This window comes from Carassius carassius, chromosome 43 (assembly GCF_963082965.1).
Source record: "Carassius carassius chromosome 43, fCarCar2.1, whole genome shotgun sequence".
NCBI classification, from domain to species: domain Eukaryota; kingdom Metazoa; phylum Chordata; class Actinopteri; order Cypriniformes; family Cyprinidae; genus Carassius; species Carassius carassius.
The window spans coordinates 24,220,792-24,243,151 of NC_081797.1; the positions used below are offsets into that span (position 1 = coordinate 24,220,792).

The 22,360-nt window shown below is 37.4% G+C and overlaps 1 protein-coding gene across 2 annotated transcripts in view; it reads right to left on the reverse strand.

Moving 5' to 3' along the window:
- Positions 1-19,726, reverse strand: part of LOC132124630 (anoctamin-5-like) — a 40,440-nt gene extending 20,714 nt beyond the window's left edge. For both annotated transcript variants that reach the window (XM_059535738.1, XM_059535739.1), the window contains exons 1-9: positions 19,479-19,726; positions 15,448-15,509; positions 12,013-12,144; positions 10,624-10,665; positions 2,865-2,972; positions 1,696-1,764; positions 1,253-1,537; positions 1,007-1,117; positions 757-872 (exon numbers count right to left, since the gene is read on the reverse strand). In XM_059535738.1, coding sequence (XP_059391721.1) covers positions 757-872; positions 1,007-1,117; positions 1,253-1,537; positions 1,696-1,764; positions 2,865-2,972; positions 10,624-10,665; positions 12,013-12,144; positions 15,448-15,509; positions 19,479-19,551 — 998 coding nt within the window. In that variant the 5' untranslated portion in view covers positions 19,552-19,726. The remainder of the gene's footprint in view (positions 1-756; positions 873-1,006; positions 1,118-1,252; positions 1,538-1,695; positions 1,765-2,864; positions 2,973-10,623; positions 10,666-12,012; positions 12,145-15,447; positions 15,510-19,478) is intronic.
- Between the last annotated feature and the right edge of the window lie 2,634 nt (positions 19,727-22,360).

A 22,360-nucleotide genomic window follows, 5' to 3' on the forward strand; every position in this document is an offset into this window, starting at 1 on the left:
GCAGAAGTGATGAGCATTTACCATGCCGTACATCACACACATTCATATCGCTCTTCTGCAGGAACAAGTTAGCCCCAGTCATTTTTCCAGATTCTGAAATAGCTAAGAAAAAGCTGTAGAAACTTTGGGTGATATTTTGGGATAGGTAGTGTCTTAATTATTTCGTCGGTGGGGTTAAAAAGAAATATAGGCTATATATTACAGAAAGCTTGAAATATCTACTTTTAAACGAACATATTCAAACCAAAATAAATAGGCTACTCTCTGATGATGTAATCCATATGAAATGTGCATTTCTCTCTGGCGTTCATGGCGAGTCCGCTTCGACAACTTCATCTTAGCAGCGACACAGAAAACACCAGTTTATTACTAAACAATTAAATGAGTCCTTGCTAATTTAAAGACATTCATAATCATTACTTCAACCGGTTTTTTGTGGCAAGCCTTATGTGTGCGGTCATAACGCTTATTATAGGCTATAATCTATTTAAGTAATTAAATTAATATAAGGGGGCGACGCATTTACTACTTTAAAAAAATGCGGGTCAGGAAGCGGGTCGGGTACAATATTTTATTTTTATTTTTTTGCGGTCCGAGTTGTGGGCGGGTTAGTTGAAAATATCGGTTGTATATACATTGACCCGCGCATCACTGATATATATATATATATATATATATATATACATATACATATAATACTCATTTAATATATATAGCACTATACACAAAAGTTTTTGAATGAAGGAATGGTCTCACCGTATGAGGTTCAGCGGCTGCTCCTTGTAAAAGCGGCTGAAACGAGCCCAGTATTTATACAAGGCATAGCGTTCGCTGTCACAATTTGCATCACGAGACCTGGTCCAGTACCTGGACTACAAAAAACACACATTGACATTATTGTGTATTATTATTATTAAACCTTCTGAATCGTAAGTCTCTAGAGAAACATCTACAAGTCGATAGGTTTGTGCCACTGAATACATGTCTTCCTCTGTTAAAGCCTTACGTCATGCAGAGGGAAGGCAGCTGTGTAAGTCCCGTTGTTCAGCAGCCTCTTGATGCCCTTCTTATCCTTGTCATCTTTACTGTATGGACATCGGGAAAGGATGTAATATACCTACATGGAGAAGAAAGAAACCAAGCCTTTGGTTACAGGGCAGTAACAGTTTGCTGCAGTGGAGGTTACTCTAATGCATATGTAATTATATGTAATATTTGTACATATTCTTGGCATTTCGTCTAGTTTTCTTACAATCCTGTTCCGTGTGGATGGAGGAAAGAAGGTTTCTTTGTCCTCGATGAGGAAGAAGTCAATCTTGCTCTTGTCAAAGGTGGCGGTGAAGTAGTCGGGCTCCGGCTGCATCACATGCTCGGGCAGACGGTAGGGCGTACAGAGCCAGCTCATGGGCACCTCTTTTTTCTCTACAATATCGTTGGTTTTAAAAGGCACTTTGATTTTCAGAACGTCTGCATATGTTGCCAGCACTTCCCACGGGACGTGGATCTTCAGGAAGTATGTCTTCCCATCTTCAGACTCCTGGGAAGACAAGCGTGTGTGACTGGTGTGACTAATCCTGTTTCTAATACAGTTTCATTTTAAATGAACAGTAACAGATGAAAAGTAAGAACGATAATATATATCAATGCCCTGATTGGGTTCCTGGTGTCATTTGTGATTTTAGATGTTTCACTCACAGATTTGTCCTCCGTCTCCAGCTCAAGTCCAGCTTTCTCTAAGTTAGCCTCAAACTCCTTCCTTCGATCCTGCATGAAAGATCAGTAAAACATCTGACTGATTTGTGCTTCTGCTGCAGTACACACGGTACGTAGGACAAGGAGGGTTTCTGGTAACTGTTTATGACAGACAAACAGACAGTTAAGCTTTTGGAGATCAATATTTGTGTCTGTAGAGCTGCATGTGTGTGTGAGTTCCTGCCCAGGCCTGGTAGAGCACATACTTTCTGAGTGACACACACACACACACACACACACACACACACACACACACACACAGCACAGCAGTGTGAAACTTAGTCAAAGGTGTTTTATCATTTTTTACTAAGTCTTCTGTTATTTTCAAACAGGTTTTGAACAGTTGATAAACAAATATCAACAACTAGAGTTTATGTGTGCATTAAATGTGCGTTAAACATGGTTACATTGTTAAACGTGTAAAAGTGCCATTTATGTTTTACTTATTTTTACTTCAAAGTACTTTTAAATCTTTTGTCATGATTTAAAGAAGCACTTATTTTGATGTGTCAGCTAACATACTGCAGCACAAGGAGAAACTTGATTACAATTTTACCTGCAGTTATTTGATAAAGGTAATATATTTAAAATGTGCTAAACTGCAACTCTATCATTAATTATAATGTGTAATTACAAACACATCTGAATACACGACGTACGAGTTTTAATAGACCAAATCTAACTCATGTAACAACAATAACTACCTTTGTGTTAAATCTACCACTGGAAGATAGATACCTAGGATGCCCGTTTTATAAGTAGTGTCATCAGCAGTGTGAAGGGATGAATAATAAGAGATCTTTAGAGAGATTAAACCACACAGCAACACACTTGACCCATGATAAGTTACATTTGCTAACAAGCTCTTACATAAGCAGCTCTGACTTGTTGCTAATTACCATTTCTAAGGGATAAGAAAAAATAGTTTTGAAGGATGGCTATTAGTTTATGAGTTGGTAATTTGTTTAGGCAAATTATTATTCCACCCCCACCCCCCCAATTATCTCACATCACAGAAGGATGCCAAAAGTTATCATATGAATATAAACCAAAACAGAAATTGTTATCAGATGGATATAAAACTATAAAACGTAACTGAATGGATGACACACCTGTTTCCTTTCTCCGGTCTTGTCTTCGATGTAAGACAGAACGAAATCTATCCTCCGCACGCCATCTCTGAAGTACACAGAGTCCTTACTCTGTTGCTGCTTATCCACCTGCACACACACACCGACATTTATTTGCACAAGCTTTTATGCAAAGTACTGTAGCTTCATTATGTTTTTGTTTATTTTTAATTCTGGAAAGTCTTGAAAAGGTAATAAAGCCAACTCATGCATAATGTTAAGATACTTTACAAAATATCATCACCTTAATGGATGTTTAGAAACACAGCTGGATGCATGTTCAGACACTGTGATCTTGTCTATGTAATGAGGGCTTATTCAGTATTAAACATGATCGTCTTCAATAATGCGGTTTCAACATTTCAAACCAGTTCAGAACAGTCTGTTGTCTAACTTCCTCAAAAACAATACAAGCATCTTGCCACACACACACTAGGGATGCACAATATTAGATTCTTGCCGATATCCGATATGCCGATATTTTTCAACTCATTTTGACCGATACCGATATATTAGTGTTGTCACGGTACCAAAATTTCAGTATTATGTACCGATACCAGTGAAAATCCACGGTTCTCGGTACCAATTTCGGTACCAAAGCAAAACACAAAAATATGCTAATTAAAAAATATATTAATTTTTGGCACTAAAAAATAAACCAATGCCATTCTTTATACTTTTTTACAATTGTGTTTAAAGTTTTTCTACAAGTTATATAATTATGAAAAACAGTAAACAAGTTTCACCCAAATTTAATTTGTCTTTTAATTTATTAAATTTAAACACATTTTATTTTTGGTAAATAAAGGGGATTTGCTATTAAAATTAAAACATGGAAGAAATATTGTGATTTATTTCTTTAAAAAATAAAGTTTTATAAATTATTTCAACAGTAGTAGCAGTATCACATACATTTTACTAAATAATAGTAATATTTCTAGCACAATGCCTTATATGTAAAAATTTACTTTTAGGCCTAATGAATGCATATTTGTAATTTTAACTGAACTTAAGACTGGTGGTGATGCTTAAGATATTTTTGGTCATTGAGGGTTTCTGTAAAAAAATAGTAATAGATCATATTAATTATTATTAAAAGATAATACTACTACTAATTCTACTATCATACTAATGTATATCCAATGCACTATGAATTGATGAGCTGCTGGGTTCATGAATATTAATCACGTTGTCTGCGTTCAGTCAAACTGATTTGCTGAAATAGATCAGCACCTGCCAATGAAATTGCCATTTGCGCATTAGCTCCGCCCACTACCGCAGAAACCGGTATGTCTTCTGCTTGTTCGAAAATGAATATGAATAATTCTATATGAACTCCATTATTTTGACAGGAGAAGACAACATAGAATAGTTTACATATAGCGTGTCGATTCAGCGTGGTAAGACTCTCGCTCTCTCTCTCTTTGCATGTGTGAGAAACAGCGCTATCAGTAAAGCGACAGTGAGTCGTGCTCCTTCACAAAGAGTTTACAGAGCATCAAATACAGGTGCGCTGTGCGTCCATTGAGATGAACTGAAAAGTTCAGATCGCTTGATGGAGAGAGAACTCTGAAGCTCAGATGCTGAAATTAATGCAAGCGTCACGCGCTTCAGTCTATGTAGTAAACAAACCCGCACGTCTCTGCCATTCATTAATTCACACAGAGACGCGCAGAACACGGATTCATATTTCAAACAACTTTTGCGGCTTAACATTTACAGATACTGGTCCATATGGAGATTTGATCTGATTAATTTATGCTAACTTTGACAAATTCCATGACTGTCCTTTCATGACTGGATTTTGAGATTCCGTCCTCGTTTTCTGCTTCACGGAAATCATAGCGCTGAACCGGGTTTGAACGGGACCTCGGTACTACCGGTACTTAAAGAAACCTGGTACCGTCACATTTACATTTTTTTAGTACCGACTTGGTACCGAAGTACCGGGTCTTTTGACAACACTACGATATATTCAGAGGTGGGTAGTAACGAGTTACATTTACTTCGTTACATTTACTTGAGTAATTTTTTGGGGTAACGAATACTTTTCGGAGTATATTTAAAGATGGGTACTTTATACTCTTACTTGAGTAAATTTTGGGGGAAAAATCTGTACTTTTACTTCGTTACTGTGGGCGACGCTCCTCTCGTTACTTTATCTTAATGCAATAAATGCTATAAATGCTTCAGTTTATTCCAAACGCGCCGTCTACTTTTCTCTGGGCAATGAGCGATGCCCATTCGCGAATGATTCATTCTTTTGAGTCAATTCTTTTCAAAGGCTTGATCAACCCAGTTGGCAAACGAGTGAATTGGTTTATGAATCAGTTTGAATGAGTCGTTCAGTTCCCTGCCGCACGCGCTGAGCGTCTGAAGTGGTTCACTCGGAGTTGTAACGTTTAAGAACAGAAAGAGCGTTGAAAACGTGGCTGGAACTGCACTGAATTGAAATCTGCAAAGGCTATTATTTGCTAGCGATGGAGATCCTTATTAGATGAACACCGCGTGTGCTGTCTACTGTTTAACAGGTAATAACTTGGGCTACATTCGATTACAGTACACGATACCACTGTGACATTAGTTTGTTGTACGTGTGTGGCTTATAACAGAGGGGAGTCAAGTTGAATGCAGCTTCCAAAAGACAAAAAATAGCCGATTAAGATTTTATTAATTTTAATACAATCACACTGGTGCAAGTACGTTCAGCGAGTCATATTATCAGCTGCTAAATTCAGATCTGTGATCGCTTGCTAGCGCTGAGCCAGAGATAGATGCGTTTTTACAGCACTGCGTATTATAACCAATCACACATGATTCTTTTGAGCTGATTAAAGCATTGTCCAATCAGAGGCGTTCAGATGAGTCATCGCTAAAATGCCGGTGCTTCCTTCACTCGCTCCCGGACTGAATACCTCTTTCTGGCGAATTCTCTCATCAGAAACAACAAAGTGCAGATGTGTGTACGAATCTTTAATTAAGATATTGATTTCACAGTGTTAACAGTTTCAGTGATTTTAATGGGAGTTTCTGAGAGTGATTGAAATCTAGACTGTCAGTGAAAATTATCTTTAATAATGTAAATGTTATTTGCTCTCTTTCTGAACAATGAAAGATTAGTTGCAATATTTATATCAAATTAACTTTCAATGTTAAATTCACATTTAATATAAAGTCAGTCGTATTAAAAATATGTTATGGCATGACACCTATATCTGTTACTTAAGTAAACAGACAGGGTTTTATAATAAATTACATAAATTGGAGTAAAGGCTGATGAAATATATACATTTATACACGCACACATACATTACATACATTTTATCTATATATCTAAATAAAAATAGGCTCAGTATATATGACCCAAAGTAACTAGTAACTAACTACTTGAGTAGATTTTTTATCCGATACTCTTTTACTCTTACTCAAGTAACTATTCAAGACTAGTACTTTTACTTTTACTTGAGTAAATATTTCTAGAAGTACTTTTACTTTTACTTGAGTACAGTTTTTGGGTACTCTACCCACCTCTGGATATATTATTATTTTTATTTATTTTTTTTCAAGAAGAACTTATTTTTTAAGTTCTTAACAATTACTTATTTGTTAGAATTAAACAATAATGAAGTTATTTTATAATGAAAGTACATTGAAGGTATGAAAATAGCTATAAATAAGCTATATCATTCGCTGCATTTTTTTCCCAGAAAGATTCAGTAGTAACCTTTACATTTTATTTTAAGATTTAACATTTGTAGATGGTCTAACACTAACACAGATTTAACACTTAACCAAACCTGATTAAAACCCAACATGTATTACATTATTTACTGAATTTTATTTGCTAATAGGAGGGAACTATTTAAGCTATAGAAGTTTGTCCAAAATGTCCATACTTTCACTAAATCTTGACAATCAGTTCTACATAACCCAGGTTTGAATCCCAGCTGTTGGTTCTTTCCAATCCCATCCCCCTCTTTCTTTCCCTCTTTGCTTCCTTTTTAGTCTCCATTATACTGTGACCACAATTACACAAATTTTTTTAATGAGGTTCTGAAGAATTAGGTTGAATCGGTGGTTCTGAAAGTAATACCACATCCAATACCACAGCCAGCGACTACAAAATTATCCCTATCAATAGCTTTGATCAAACAGTTTTGGACAAATATTGTGATTGTATGGAAAATAACAGTTATCAAATGTTTGAGAACCACTGGGTTGAATTATCATGAAATGGCACAGCCTTCAAACTCATAACTCTCTTCTTCTACAGTTCAACGTAGTAAATTATACAGCAGTTATACAGTTTTTGCTACCATCTAGTGTTCAGGATTATCTGATCAAAACACTCAGGAAAGTCTCTGCAGAGATACACTATTCCTTAACACCATGCAAGAGTCCTGAACATCTTTCTTAAACCGTATGTTAATCACAGTCTACAGTCTACTAGGTGCATGACAGTCCTGACCTCAGATCAGCCCTGAGAGAGGCTAGCAACGACATTGACCAAAGCTAAACAAGCCGGAGCCAGGAAAATACGTCGGCAGGAACAGCAGCTGCAGTCTGCAGCTGTTTACCAGCAGCTAAAAATAACTTACACACAATGCGTAACACATACAAATGCAGCCAGTGACCACAGAGCCAGCCCGGGGTGTAACACCTCTACATTCTCTCACGCCACTTCCAGAGATGTGCTCAAGCCAAACAACATTTCTCTGAGGTTTAACCAGCAAACACCACTGATTTTCTCAGGCCTCTCCTACAAACACAACCTCCAGATGACTACCAGCAGTCTACGGCTGACACTGCCCTATTAAAGTAATACACACCAACATCCATTAGTAAATCCACAGTAATGTCAGGATCCCTGAGTGTCAAATTCCCCAGAAATTATTCCACAAACGGGAGATGGGAGATGGAAGGAAACAACAAAAATGGAGAAAAGAGAAAGACTTAACCTCCAATCCGTTTATCAAGTGCTGCATCATTGGCGATTCTGGGAGTCTCCAGAGGCAGAGACCACCTCCCTTCCTCCAGCAGTCCAGTTAATCAGACAAACACACACACACAGTCCTTAACAGAGCGTATCGAGAGACAGAGCGCAGGGGCTCACGGAGATGACATCATCATCGTGCCAGCAGGGCGGACACCGTCTATGTGTTATCACAACACCAATCTAGATTCAGACATGTTCTGGAGAAACAGGGGCGGTGCTGGAGTATTATGGGCTGCTACTGCTGTGTGGATGCTGAGGTGCCCTTAGATTATTTTTGTCAGTGGCTATGGAGTTGCCAGGATATTGTTTGGTTACACCATATTGTGCTTTGCTGATTGCTGAGTTAATGTTCTTATCTTAACCAGTTAACTGTCAGCATCCCGCTAAGTCTTTTTTTATCGTATTTTCTCAATCAAATATTTTGATTTAAACTGGACATCATTTGAAAGCTTAAGACACTCAAAATGCATCATGTGAAAACCGTTTTGAAATTGGATATCGTGTTACCATTGGAAATGGTACTTTCAATCTTTATAATGGACTCCTGCCACTAGTGGAGTATTTTATAATAAAAGCTTTTTCCAATCTTGCCATAACAAATAGAATTTAAAAGGTCTGAGTCTCAAGATTTCATATCTGGTCACCAGTTTGTAACTACAACAACAACAACAAAATCTACAAAATCTCACTAGAACCTCACTAGAATTTTTGTGATATCAACTTCAAATTTGGAAAACAGCTTAATTGGACACATTACTTTGTTTTGTTTTATTGTGACTTTTATAGAAATATTTATAAAACATTTTCATACAGTACATTTTCAAACAGTGAACTTTTAAATCATTTTTTTTAACGCTTTCACTTCAGCAATCGTTCACTGATTGTCTACTTTGGAAAGAGACCAATCTTAGGTCTTTTTTCTTTTTTTGTCTAATCGTTCATAATTACAACCATTTTCGCATCTATGTTCAAAAAGATGGGAAAGTTAGAGCACTTTGAATAACTATGTGCCAACTGTTAATCTGGGGGATTCATTCTTTTTTATTTTTTTATTTTTTATTTACATGATAGATTAAGCAAGTCAGTAAAACGGACAGAAAAGTCAAATCTAGCTGAACCAACCCTTTTAAGCTGAACTATGAAAGCAATGAGCTGAGCAATACAAATTTCCACAATAATGCTACCTCTTCTGTCATTTGCATGTCAAACGTAAAACCCATTTACAGATCGTGACATTTTCAAAAGCACTAAACCTCAGCATCATGTAAATAATAAGGCCTAAATCTCGTTCACTCAGCCTTCCTCACATCTGTCTTGTGCTTTTCCAATGTATTTTTTGTCCAAATTCTGGCTTTATTTACACGCTCGCATCACGTTGTTCACAATCTGTACACATTTGTTCCTGCCATGGTGAAACTGCCCCTTTAAGAGCGCTGTAGCCTGATCCCTTTGTAAACAAATCTCACTGGCACACACAGAAATGCTCTTCTGCGCAAACATCTCTCTACTGCGAGTCTGTTTGACCTGGCAGAGCGGCTGCTGCTCTTTCACTACAGGTCTCTCCCTCTTTCTTTTCCTGTAATTACAAGTTGGAGATGATACACATGAACATATGTTAGGAAAAGCAGGCAATAATAGCTATACACTCCTGCGCAGACATATAGAGTAAGTATATGTTGGGTTTAGTAAATGGGGCTGGGACCGAGTGAGCTGAACAGCCTTCAGCCACAAAAAACTGTCTCTCCAACACAGATATATAATTATGTAGCGTGATACAATTAGAGACTCAGACTCTATAAAAAACACAGCTAATGAACATGATGATGCTTTTATGTTCATACAGGGAAAGAAACATGGTCTTTATTTAGAAACTCGTGTGGCCACTAATCTTTAGTGTTAAGGAAGTTTCAAAAATCAAGGTAAAATAAACCAATTTAAGCTCTCAGCTATTTTCAACAATGGGAAAGCATATATTATAAGATTCTTCAATATGAAACACAGACAACTCTATTATAGCCTGAGCAAACTCTGGGATAGAATTATGGGTTTAAAATGTGTATTTATAGAGATTTTCTAAATATTTCCATAAAAGCTTTCAAGGGGTCATGACATGGATTCTTTTAAAAAGTCAAGTTCCTTAAGGTTTACTTAAAATGTTAATAAAGTTTGTTGCTCAATGAATAAAAAAATAAAATAAATGTGATTGATTGATTGATCTGATCTAGTACCACACAGATGTTTCTTTGTGAACAAAAGATCAATGCCAGTCTGATTTCTCATGTCATGACCCCTTTCCTAAAAGTATAGCACACTTCTTCCTTAAGTCATAGCACACATAACTTCATTTATTCATGCCTGCAGCACAAAAAGAACGAGTTACAACCTGAAGTTCAGAACGTATGGTTGGTTATTTTAACAAGCCTCGAGTCTTAAGTATTAGCAATAGTAAACAGCACATAGCAAACACGATCAACCCAAACACACAGATGGATAAAACTACTGTCGGTCCCACCCTAGTCACCTTTATTCATTTATTCTACATTATTTCCCACATAATATTCAGTTTTTCACACTTGTTAGGTCACATTACAGAAACCAGTCGTGTTGTCATGCGTTTCCTGTTTACCAACACAACACAGCAGCATATTAAAATCTAATATGACCATAAGCAAGATGCTCACTTGCTCAAGCACACACACCAACACAGTTCACAAACTCAGTTCAGCCCTCTTTACCGTGGCGTACCCTGGAGCGATACTTCAGAAATAAAGCTCTCTTTCTCCAGATCTGTGGATGAATCGAGCATGTTGTGAGGGTAAAGACACTGATATATACACACACACAATGACAGGTCTATGACATCTGCTCACACTACACAATAAACCATCCGAGAAAGTCCATTTGATTGATTGAACCAATCTGTTACTAATTTATTTCAGAATGTTTCACTGTAATAATGAATGCAGATAAACTCTAGAAATATATATTATAATAAATCTGATAAGCATGTTATCAGCAGCAATATAATGATATTACAACAGTTTCATGCATTAAGTCCAAGGACACAGATAGTCTTATTTGCATGACACCTTTGGTTTCACAAATCATCGACAAAAGCAGCAGCGAGTGAACACCCATTGCTTTGAGCATCTAAAGTAACAGGGCATGCAAACACTCATGACGTACAGAAAAACAAGTTAATCATTGCAAAATATGCATTATCATTCTTATGAACGTTGGTTATTAAAAGGGGCCATATTGTACCATTTTGTTTTCTTATCAGTCCACTTAAAATGTTACTAAAGGTTTCTTCCACAAATAGAACTGGGCGAACTATTCCTAATAAAAGTATTTGTTTACATAATGTATGTGTGTGCACTGTGTATATTTGTTATGCACAGTATATAGACACACATGCATGTATATATTTAAAATGTTATGTTTATATATTAAATATATTTATATATAAAATAAATTACATGAATATACATGCAAATACATGTAGATATTTTCTAAATATATACTGTGTGTGTGTTTATATGTACATCATAAATATACACAGAACACACACTTGTAATATGTAAACAAAAACATTTATTTTGGATGCGATTAATCACGATTAATCGTTTGACAGCACTAGTAAAAAGCATGATTACAACATTTTTATTTAAACATTAAGACCATGAAATGAAGTTAAATTAATTATCCTACTTGATATTCTGATTAATTCATTGCATTTAGCAATACTTGCTATAATGAAAAAGCCCCGCAATGAGGATAATTACTTCATCAATGCATTATTTGTGGATGCATTAGACATCAGAACCAGGTTGACTCACAACAGCATGACAAATGAAATAAATGTGGATTATATCCATACTATATAGACTGCACTCGCAGTACTTATTCAAAACAAGTACTCGCAAGTACTGACTAGAGTATGCAATTTTGGACACAGCCGTTGTTCATCTTCATATGACTCCGTTATCACTGGCATACAGTTCAAACATTTAATAATTGCATTTCGCAGTCTGCTCCTTCATTCCATCTGTTGATATAAATTGGTTTTCATGCCATGGCCCCTTTAAGACACACTTCAAACTGACACACAACACAAACATACTCCCTTCTTACCCCTTTAAAGCTGGTGAGGTGCTGTTGTGGTTCGGTTTGTTCTCTCTCACACTGTTCACACACATTCACTGAAGAATGACTTGAGCAAACAGACACAGCACTTGTGCATTCAGACACAACACTCAGCATGGACTACACGGACAGTACAGAGATAGAGAGAAGAGAAAGGGCGACAGTCACAGATGAGCACCGGAGTGTGCTTAACTTGATTCAGTGTGTATTGATGTCATTAAAACTGATGGGAGCTGAAGAAGGTTAAAACCATAAGGCCAAGAAAAGGGTTGAGAAGGGTGGTGGGCAGATAACAGGCAATGTGAAGTGAACTTCAGTCTTGATGACTTCAGCAAAACTCAAACTATTTCATCAGAGGAGGCTGAGAGGAATTTGAGAAGGGGGAACAGTAAACCGAATAGTCTTAAACTTAATGTTGTTCAAATCCGGTGTCACTGTATTTCTTCTGTGAAACACAAATGGATAAATTTTGAAGAATGTTCACTCTGCTCATTTCCATACAGTGAAAGTGAATGAATACAATTCAATGTTGGTTTGTCAAGCTCCAACAAATACAGTTACAGTATCATAAAATTTGTCAATTTGACACATATTCCAAGTCTTCTAACTTTGCAAGAAAACCGATGAAAATGTACATATTTATTCATGTTACTATGAAAATCTCCTTCAAGCATGTACAAACCCGAATCCAAAAAAGTTGGGACACTGTACAAATTGTGAATAAAAACAGAATGCAATGATGTGGAAGTTTCAAATTTGAATATTTTATTCAGAATACAACACAGATGACATATCAAATGGTTAAACTGAGAAAATGTATCATTTTAAGGGAAAAATAAGTTGATGTTAAATTTCATGTCATCAACACATCTCAATAAAGTTGAGACGAGGCCATGTTTACCACTGTGTGGCATCCCCTCTTCTTTTTATAACAGTCTGCAGAGCTCTGAGGACTGAGGAGACAAGCTGCTCAAGTTTAGGAATAGGGATGTTGTCCCATTCTTGTCTAATACAGGCTTCTAGTTGCTCAACTGTCTTAGGTCTTCTTTGTCACATCTTTCTCTTTATGATGCACCAAATGTTTTCTATGGGAGAAAGATCTGGACTGCAGGCTGGCCATTTCAGTACCCGGATCCTTCTTCTGCGCAGCCATGATGTTGTAATTGATGCAGTATGTGGTCTGGGATTGTCATGTTGGAAAATGCAAGGTATTCCCTGAAAGAGACGACGTCTGGATGGGAGCATATGTTGTTCTAGAACTTGGATATACCTTTCAGCAATGATGGTGCATTTCCAGATGTGTAAGCTGCCCATGCCACACATGGCGTCCCAGTTTTTTAAAAAGAACTTCAAATTTTGTTCGTCTGACCACAGAACCGTTTTCCTCTTCGCCACAGTCCACTTTAAATGAGCCTTGGCCCAGAGAAAACACCTGCGCTTCTGGATCATGTTTAGATATGGCTTCTTTTTGACCTATAGAGTTTTAGCTGACAACGGCGAATGGCACGGTGGATTGTGTTCACTGACAATGTTTTCTGGAAGTATTCCTGAACCCCCTTATGATATTCATTACAGTAGCATTCCTGTATGTGATGCAGTGCCATCTAAGGGCCCGAAGATCACAGGCATCCAGTTTTACTGCCTTGACCCTTACACAGAGAGATTGTTCCAGATTCTCTGAATCTTTGGACGATATTATGCACTATAGATGATGATAACTTCAAGCTCTCCTTTCTGATATTGCTCCACTATTTTTCACCGCAGCATTGGGGGAGTTGGTGATCCTCTGCCCATCTTGACTTCTGAGAGACACTGCCACTCTGAGAGGCTCTTTTTATACCCAATCATGTTGCCAATTGACATAATAAGTAGCAAATTGTACATTTATATGTACATTTAACTTTTCCGGCCTCTTATTGTTACCTGTCCCAACTTTTTTGGAATGTGTAGCTCTAATGAAATCCAAAATGAGCCAATATTTGGCATGATATTTCAAAATGTCTCCCTTTCAACATTTGAAATGTTATCTATGTTCAACTGTGAATAAAATATAAGTTTATGAGATTTGTAAATTATTCCATTGCTTTTTTACTCACAATTTGTACAGTGTCCCAACTTTTTTGGAAACGGGTTTGTATACAGTACATCCAAACTCGACATGTCATGATCAGTCACGAGACCTATGAGACCAGTCGTGCTTGGTAGGCTATCATGTCATGTCAAGTCTGAATATGCGAAAGAATTAATGAGATTTGAGAGCAACACAAATCCTTCGTATGACATCAGTAAGATACTTTATGTTGCTGTTTTGTTCTTTTCAAAGCCACAATCACTTTCACTCTATGCAAAACAGCAGCAGGTACATTGTGTGATACTTCAATATGATTCTGTGAAGTTTCACAGCATGTGGATGAGCAAATCGATGCTAATTTTTGGATGAACAAAACCATCCGAAGTAGATCTGAAAGAAATTTTCTGAAAGCAAACTTTAAAACTGTACACCAGCACCCGGATTAACAACACTGCGAGGCAATGGAAGCTCTTTGGGAACAGGTACACCTTGTTTTTCATATGCAAACTAATGAGAAAAGCTGAGCTGATTTGAATGAATGTGTCATGATGGTAGCACACCTGTCTTGACAAACACATATCATCATCAATATAAACTCATAAAGTATATGTGGATATTTATGAAATCCCATGCACTGTCTGTCTCCCTGTGTCTTGTGCATATAATAAACAGCTCTTTATGAATGCATTGTCCTTTGATTATACACACTTTGTTCACAGGACATATATAAACACACTTCTTTAGAAACCACTCTATTGAGTCACAGCATGTCTACTCATCTCAACAATGCTGTTTTTTAATAATGCACAACAAACTTGTGTAATAAACTCATAACCTGCTATATGACACCCACCTCTGTTTTCTATTGATTGGGATGTACAATAAAAGATTAGATTACAAGCAATGCTAGTGTGTTGTGGGTAGTTGCCCGGGACATTGCTTTGTTGTTGTTGTTGAGGTTTTCTGAGTTTGTTGCTATGCTTTTATAAGGGTGTTATATATCTTTCATGTAAGTCTATTGATATTTTTATATCTTAATGAGATGGTTAGAGAAACATTTACCTGCTAAAAACACCAGCTTTGCTGTCTGTGTTGTGTTTTTTAAGTGGGTATTCCCAGCAGGCAATTCCCAGAGAGATTTCCATGTTAATTCAAGGTAAGACCATGAGGGTTGACCAGATCATCTGGCGGTAAACAGCAACCACTAGCTAGATGGGCACGAAACCAGCCCTAACCAGAATAAATCAGCCTGGACCAGCATGGAAATTCATACTGGGGTTGTGACAGCATTGACTTGATCAAGTTATTCAAGAAACTGAGGTACAGGAGGCTGAATGTGTAAGAGTTTTTACCTCAGCATCTTCAAGTTGAAGAGTCTCCTTATCCGAACCATTATGGAAACCGTTGTTTTCTTCTGAAACAGAAAAATTACAATATATAGATATTCACTTGACCTCAGCAAAAAGTCTTCCCTTTTCTGACTGTTTCTTCAGAAAATGAGCTGTTGTGAAATCAGTGTAAATTCCTTGTGATAAAACTAAGACAAAATGAACTGTTCTGCAACCATTTGCCATTCTGTCTCACTTTTGGGGGATAAAAACAAAAAAAAAACAAATCAGGTGACAGTCTCAATTGTCCAAACAGACATGCTGACTTCTCATACAACAAACCCTTGTATAGCTGCTCCTCGACACCAAACCAAATATAATGATCATCAAATGAACACATAAGGAGCCAGGTTTATTAAACAGGGCAGATGAGTGTGAGAACAACAGCGTCCCATAAAAGTGGGAGTGGAAGTCAGGTGAACAAACTCAACAACACAGATACAGCCAGATCTTTTCCAGAATGATCAACCCATTTGACTATTTTATTTTTATTGTTGTTATCATAGATTATTATATTGTTTTAAAATGTATCATACGAGGTTAAGGCCATATACATGAGAGGATTAACACAGAGGGAGCGTCCTGAAATGTTCGGAATTACAAAAGCTAATCCCTGAAGATGCAATGCAAATCTTGATACTTTGGTTATGTGTCCATGAAGAGAGAAACGGGTGTTCACACCTAATAGTAAATACAACCCGAATTCCGGAAAAGTTCGGACGTTTTTTAAATTTTAATAAAATGAAAACTAAATGACTTTCAAATCACATGAGCCAATATTTTATTCACAATAGAACATAGATAACATAGCAAATGTTTAAACTGAGAAAGTTTACAATTTTATGCACAAAATGAGCTCATTTCAATTTTGATTTCTGCTACAGGTCTCAAAATAGTTGGGACGGGGCATGTTTACCATGGTGTAGCATCTCCTTTTCTTTTTAAAACAGTTTGAAGACGTCTGGGCATTGAGGCTATGAGTTGCTGGAGTTTTGCTGTTGGAATTTGGTCCCATTCTTGCCTTATATAGATTTCCAGCTGCTGAAGAGTTCGTGGTCGTCTTTGACGTATTTTTCGTTTAATGATGCGCCAAATGTTCTCTATAGGTGAAAGATCTGGACTGCAGGCAGGCCAGGTTAGCACCCGGACTCTTCTACGACGAAGCCATGCTGTTGTTATAGCTGCAGTATGTGGTTTTGCATTGTCCTGCTGAAATAAACAAGGCCTTCCCTGAAATAGACGTTGTTTGGAGGGAAGCATATGTTGCTCTTAAACCTTTATATACCTTTCAGCATTCACAGAGCCTTCCAAAACATGCAAGCTGCCCATACCGTATGCACTTATGCACCCCCATACCATCAGAGATGCTGGCTTTTGAACTGAACGCTGATAACATGCTGGAAGGTCTCCCTCCTCTTTAGCCCGGAGGACACGGCGTCCGTGATTTCCAACAAGAATGTCAAATTTGGACTCGCCTGACCATAAAACACTATTCCACTTTGAAATAGTCCATTTTAAATGAGCCTTGGCCCACAGGACACGACGGCGCTTCTGGACCATGTTCACATATGGCTTCCTTTTTGCATGATAGAGCTTTAGTTGGCATCTGCTGATGGCACGGCGGATTGTGTTTACCGACAGTGGTTTCTGAAAGTATTCCTGGGCCCATTTAGTAATGTCATTGACACAATCATGCCGATGAGTGATGCAGTGTCGTCTGAGAGTCCGAAGACCACGGGCATCCAATAAAGGTCTCCGGCCTTGTCCCTTACGCACAGAGATTTCTCCAGTTTCCCTGAATCTTTTGATGATGTTATGCACTGTAGATGATGAGATTTGCAAAGCCTTTGCAATTTGACGTTGAGGAACATTGTTTTTAAAGTTTTCCAAAAAAAATTTACGCAGTCTTTCACAGATTGGAGAGCCTCTGCCCATCTTTACTTCTGAGAGACTCTGCTTCTCTAAGACAAAGCTTTTATAGCTAATCATGTTACAGACCTGATATCAATTAACTTAATTAATCACTAGATGTTCTACCAGCTGAATCTTTTCAAAACTGCTTGCTTTTTTAGCCATTTGTTGCCCCCGTGCCAACTTTTTTGAGACCTGTAGCAGGCATTACATTTTAAATGAGCTATTTAAGTGGATAAAAGTGTAAAAATTCTCAGTTTAAACATTTGCTACGTTATCTATGTTCTATTGTGAATAAAATATTGGCTCATGTAATTTGAAATTCCTTTAGTTTTCATTTTATTAAAATTTAAAAAACATCCCAACTTTTCCGGAATTCGGGTTGTACATGATCTGGTCAATCTGGTTAGACTGACTGCAGGCCCAGCTCGTGCAGAAGATGGGTTTCCTGTAAACCACGGCCTTGAACACCACAGCTAATAACATGCTGCACTTTCTAAGCAGAGACGCCCCAGTAGATATTTCAGTAGCATATTTTCTCTTCTTTTCGTTGAAGGAAGCTGCCGATTAATGTTTGTTTGCAAGGCAATGAAGATTACATCATTTTGATTGACGTTCAGAATTGCATTACATCTAAGTGGCTTGCATTGCTTTTGAAGGCATAGTATTTTATGTTGGGCGTGAACTGAACCCACATCCTTTGTTGCTAGCACCATGCTCTTTGAGATACAGAAATCATACATATCATGCATACTGTTTCTAGAGATCTACCTTCCTACATTTCTAGAGACCTACTTTTGAAAAAGCTCATCAAAATCTTTTTTTTTTTTTAAGTTATCTAAAGAGAATTTTAGGTACAGCAGGGTGTGAAACTGGAAGTGAGAGCGTGTGCTGACACAGGAAACTATGAACACGAAACGCATGCCACATGGTTTGTGGTTGGTCTTTATATACCTCAAGCGCCCCAAAAATATCCATAGATTTAAAAAAAAATGCTTTAGCATTAGTTACAAAGTTCTTTCGAGAGGAAAGCTTTTATGGGTCATGTGGTGCATGTTATCTAACGTGGAAAGCATAAAAGTAGCAGAAGAGATAATAGAGGCCTTTATCAGCTTATAAGGAACTCCTTTAATACTGGGACAAGAGAAGACAAACTGAAGTCAGCAAGTAACATTCAGACAGGTCTGACTACGGCTGGCATATTCATATTGTGCCTCGACTCATATCTCTAGTCGCATTAGCAAACGTGACAAGTCATATTTAGATTCACTATCAATCTGACTATGGTTTTTCCCAAACACCTGAACTGTTCAAGTCATTGTCAAGCTCCTGTTAGAAATCTCTAGATGTCTGCTGACCACAGAGCAGCTTCAGAGGAGAAGTGAGCGATCAGTGAGTCTAGTGTTAGTCATCTTCCCCAAACACTGCCAGGCTCTTGTTGGCATGCAGAGATCATGACAGGGTGAGGGGAAAGTACATGACCATTTTAAGGCGAAACTTCAAATTAGGAATGTTAAAGGGGAAGCTGAACACTATCTCAATCTACTGTTTAACAGCACAGAGAAAGCTTTGTGACTATACATTATCTATCTCCACACACTGTATTACATATCATATTTAAAACAATTCTTAATTAATGATACATCTTCGTAGGCTACTATGTTACCGTGTAACTTTTGTTTTAAAGTGTATAGTTTTCTTCTGTTTACAAGAATAGCAACATAGTTTGAAGTTCTTTGTCCACATATCACTGTTTATAATGCAAAGTAAATTTAAGGAAAACGAGCTCTAGACTATAATACATATAATATTAGTTTAAAGCTCGTTTAAACTTCATTTAAAACTATTACTATAAATCAATTATATAGCGTCAAAAATGTGCTTAAGTAACTCGAATGTTACAATTTGGTGTGCATAACGTTACTTTTCAAACCATTAACTCTTGAAAGTCCACTTGGAAAATAGAAATGAGAAACAAAAGTGGTGCTAACTTTTGAGTGAAACACAAAGCTGAGCATTAGTGAGTATTGTAAACCAATGTCCGTGTGTGTGTAAGCGTGTAAAGGCGTGTTTCAGACACTTACCGCCGCCGGACCAAGCAGTTCGGTTCATTTCTATAAGCGTCTCATCACTAGACTTTCCGCGATTCATTTTCATCAAGTGTCCTGTTAGATATATTAAATGCGAATTAGTTGTATTTGAAGGACCGAAGCTCAGTCCGAGCCCACGCCCTGTGATCCGTCCCTGCCCTGCGAGGAATGACCGTTCACTTCACGCTCAGCGGAACAGATTTGCCCACTCGGGTTAGTCTCGGGTCTCCGGCCAAATTACGGTCCCTACTCTGGCTATGAGGATAACTCCTCATCAATATGTAGGAGAGGGACTTCACTATTGGACGGTTAAACAAATAACGTCATCACAATCTAATTAATATTAAAGAGCTAGTCTTTCGCATTGGAAGGATCTCTAGCTACGTCACAAGGGTCTGTTTAAAATTCATGAGCCGCTCCTTCTCGCGCTTTAAAGGGGAGTGGTGTAAAATCACCGCAATTTCGTCGGCACACTACAAAGAGATGCCCATAATGCTTAAACTTCACTTAATTTCACTTAAGCTTGAAGAACAGCTTAATGTAACCACTGCTATCATGGTGAATTTGTGGAAATGAATTTGTTGAGTTTATGGAAATTCACTGCAATATTACAAAAGTCTACATGGGTTAAGTTTTAAAAGCTCCAAAGCCAGCAACATAAACAATACAATAGTATTAAATCAATAGAGACACGCGCACACACACACACACACACACACACACACACACACACTATATATATATATATATATATATATATATATATATATATATATATATATATAACCACCCAGACACACACACCTTTGCATTTATCAAACACTTTTATCCAAAGCAACTTAGAAATGAGGACAGTGAAAGCAATCAAAATCAACAAAAGAGCAATGATATGCAAGTGCTATAACAAGTCTCAGTTAGCTTCAGTTTTTGTTCTATTTTAAGAAAACAAGCAGCTAGTAAATGAATAGACTGCAAGCCTAAAAGAGGCAAGGCATTTTTTTAAGAATATAATTAGAATAGAGAGCGCTAGAGTTAGAGAGTCAAATAAAGATTAAAGAGGTGTTTTTTAGCTGATTCTTGATGGCTAAGGACTTGGATTGAGTTGAGTTAACACACACGCACACACACACACACACACACACACACGCACACACACACACACACACACACACACACACACACACACGCACACACACACTGATGGACAAAGATGAGAAGAGAGCATGGCGTTATTGTCTCAAATGTTCACGTTTAATTTTATCTGAATGTCATGTTGCCTTGATAACACAGCAGTAAAATTCATCTGATAGTATTGTCTTTAAATTCAAAGTTATTTCAACTTGTGTACTGTCTCAGGTATTCACTGACATGAAAATATTGCAATACACACACACACTCACACACACAAATATATATATATATATATATTTGTGTGTGGCATGTTTTTGTGACATATCAGGACACAAATAATGACATGGGTATGAGGACATATGAGGACATAACCCATGTCCCCATTTTTTAAAATGCTTATAAATCATACAGAATGAGTTTTTTTGAGAAAGTAAAACTGCACAAAGTTTCCTGTGAGGGTTAAGGTTAGGTGTAGAATATACAGTTTGTACAGTATAAAAACCATTACGCCTATGGGATGAACACACTTTTCACAAAACAAACATTTGTGTTGTGTGTGTGTGTGTGTGTGTTTAAAGGTATTAAATCTCAATGACATCTAAATGAACCATGATGAGGATCATGTCATCATAAACAGCAGAGGTTCTTGCAGTGCAGGCTCTGGAGGATGTTTATGAGGGAATTAAGTTGTTTGAGACGAGCAACGATAAGCGCTGCCTTCCTGCCCTTTCCAGGACGGAAAAACTAAGAACGTGTTCATAGTCTCTGACATTACAGACCTGCTAAACAGCAGCATTACAAACCATGTTTAACGTTCTGTTGAGCATTGATGGTTTACGTTGGTGGTTGATCAGTGTTGGTTTATTAATGGCCAACTCTGAAACCAATAACTAGAGCTGGCTCACATTTAATACACATTAAAAAAATGCTTAGTATAGAATTTTTCTTACAATTGACCTACAATTACCTGAACACAAATTGACAAAAGAAAATGTGCAGGGGTCATTAACAAAGTTGTCAGTGGATTTTGGACACACATTGTATGACTTGTTTATCTGTGTTTTGTTGCACAATGACTAACATATCAGTTGATTATCTGAATGTTATAAAAATTACACTCTCTCTCTCACACACACACACACACACACACACACACACACACACACAGCTTTTCAGGAGAAAAAGCTGTCACTTCCTCTTCCAAAGAAGTGTCCACATCTGCTGGCTTGTCCCAGCCCCACCAGGAGCCCGTGTGTCCCAGTATAGACTCTTCTGGCCGGGGCCACCCTTCAAGTGGTTACCACAGCCCTTCACACACACACTTCTGTCTGGGTGTGGCAGCGGGACAGAAACAGAGCTGCCCATTTCCCAAACCTTCACTTCAGCAATCTGGGATCCATCATTCCTCAGAGCAGACGCCTTTCTTCAGGGGTGGGACCACAGTAATAGGACAAGAGCAGGTTATGTTTAATCAGAAGATTATAGAGGAGATCGTGATACATGTCATTTGAGCTCACATAATTATAAAGCCAGTGAAACATCAATCCAGTTACTTGTAAGTTATAAGACACATATTCAGAGAAATAACAAGATTAAGCCAGCCTTCAGCAAAAATAATAAAGAAATAAATCTGTTTAGTTGGTTTTGGTCAAATAACTTAACTTTACTACATTTGTCAAAATACATGTTCTACTGCTTTTTAATTAACTAAAGTTACATTCATTTTCATATGTTCGAATGCTTTG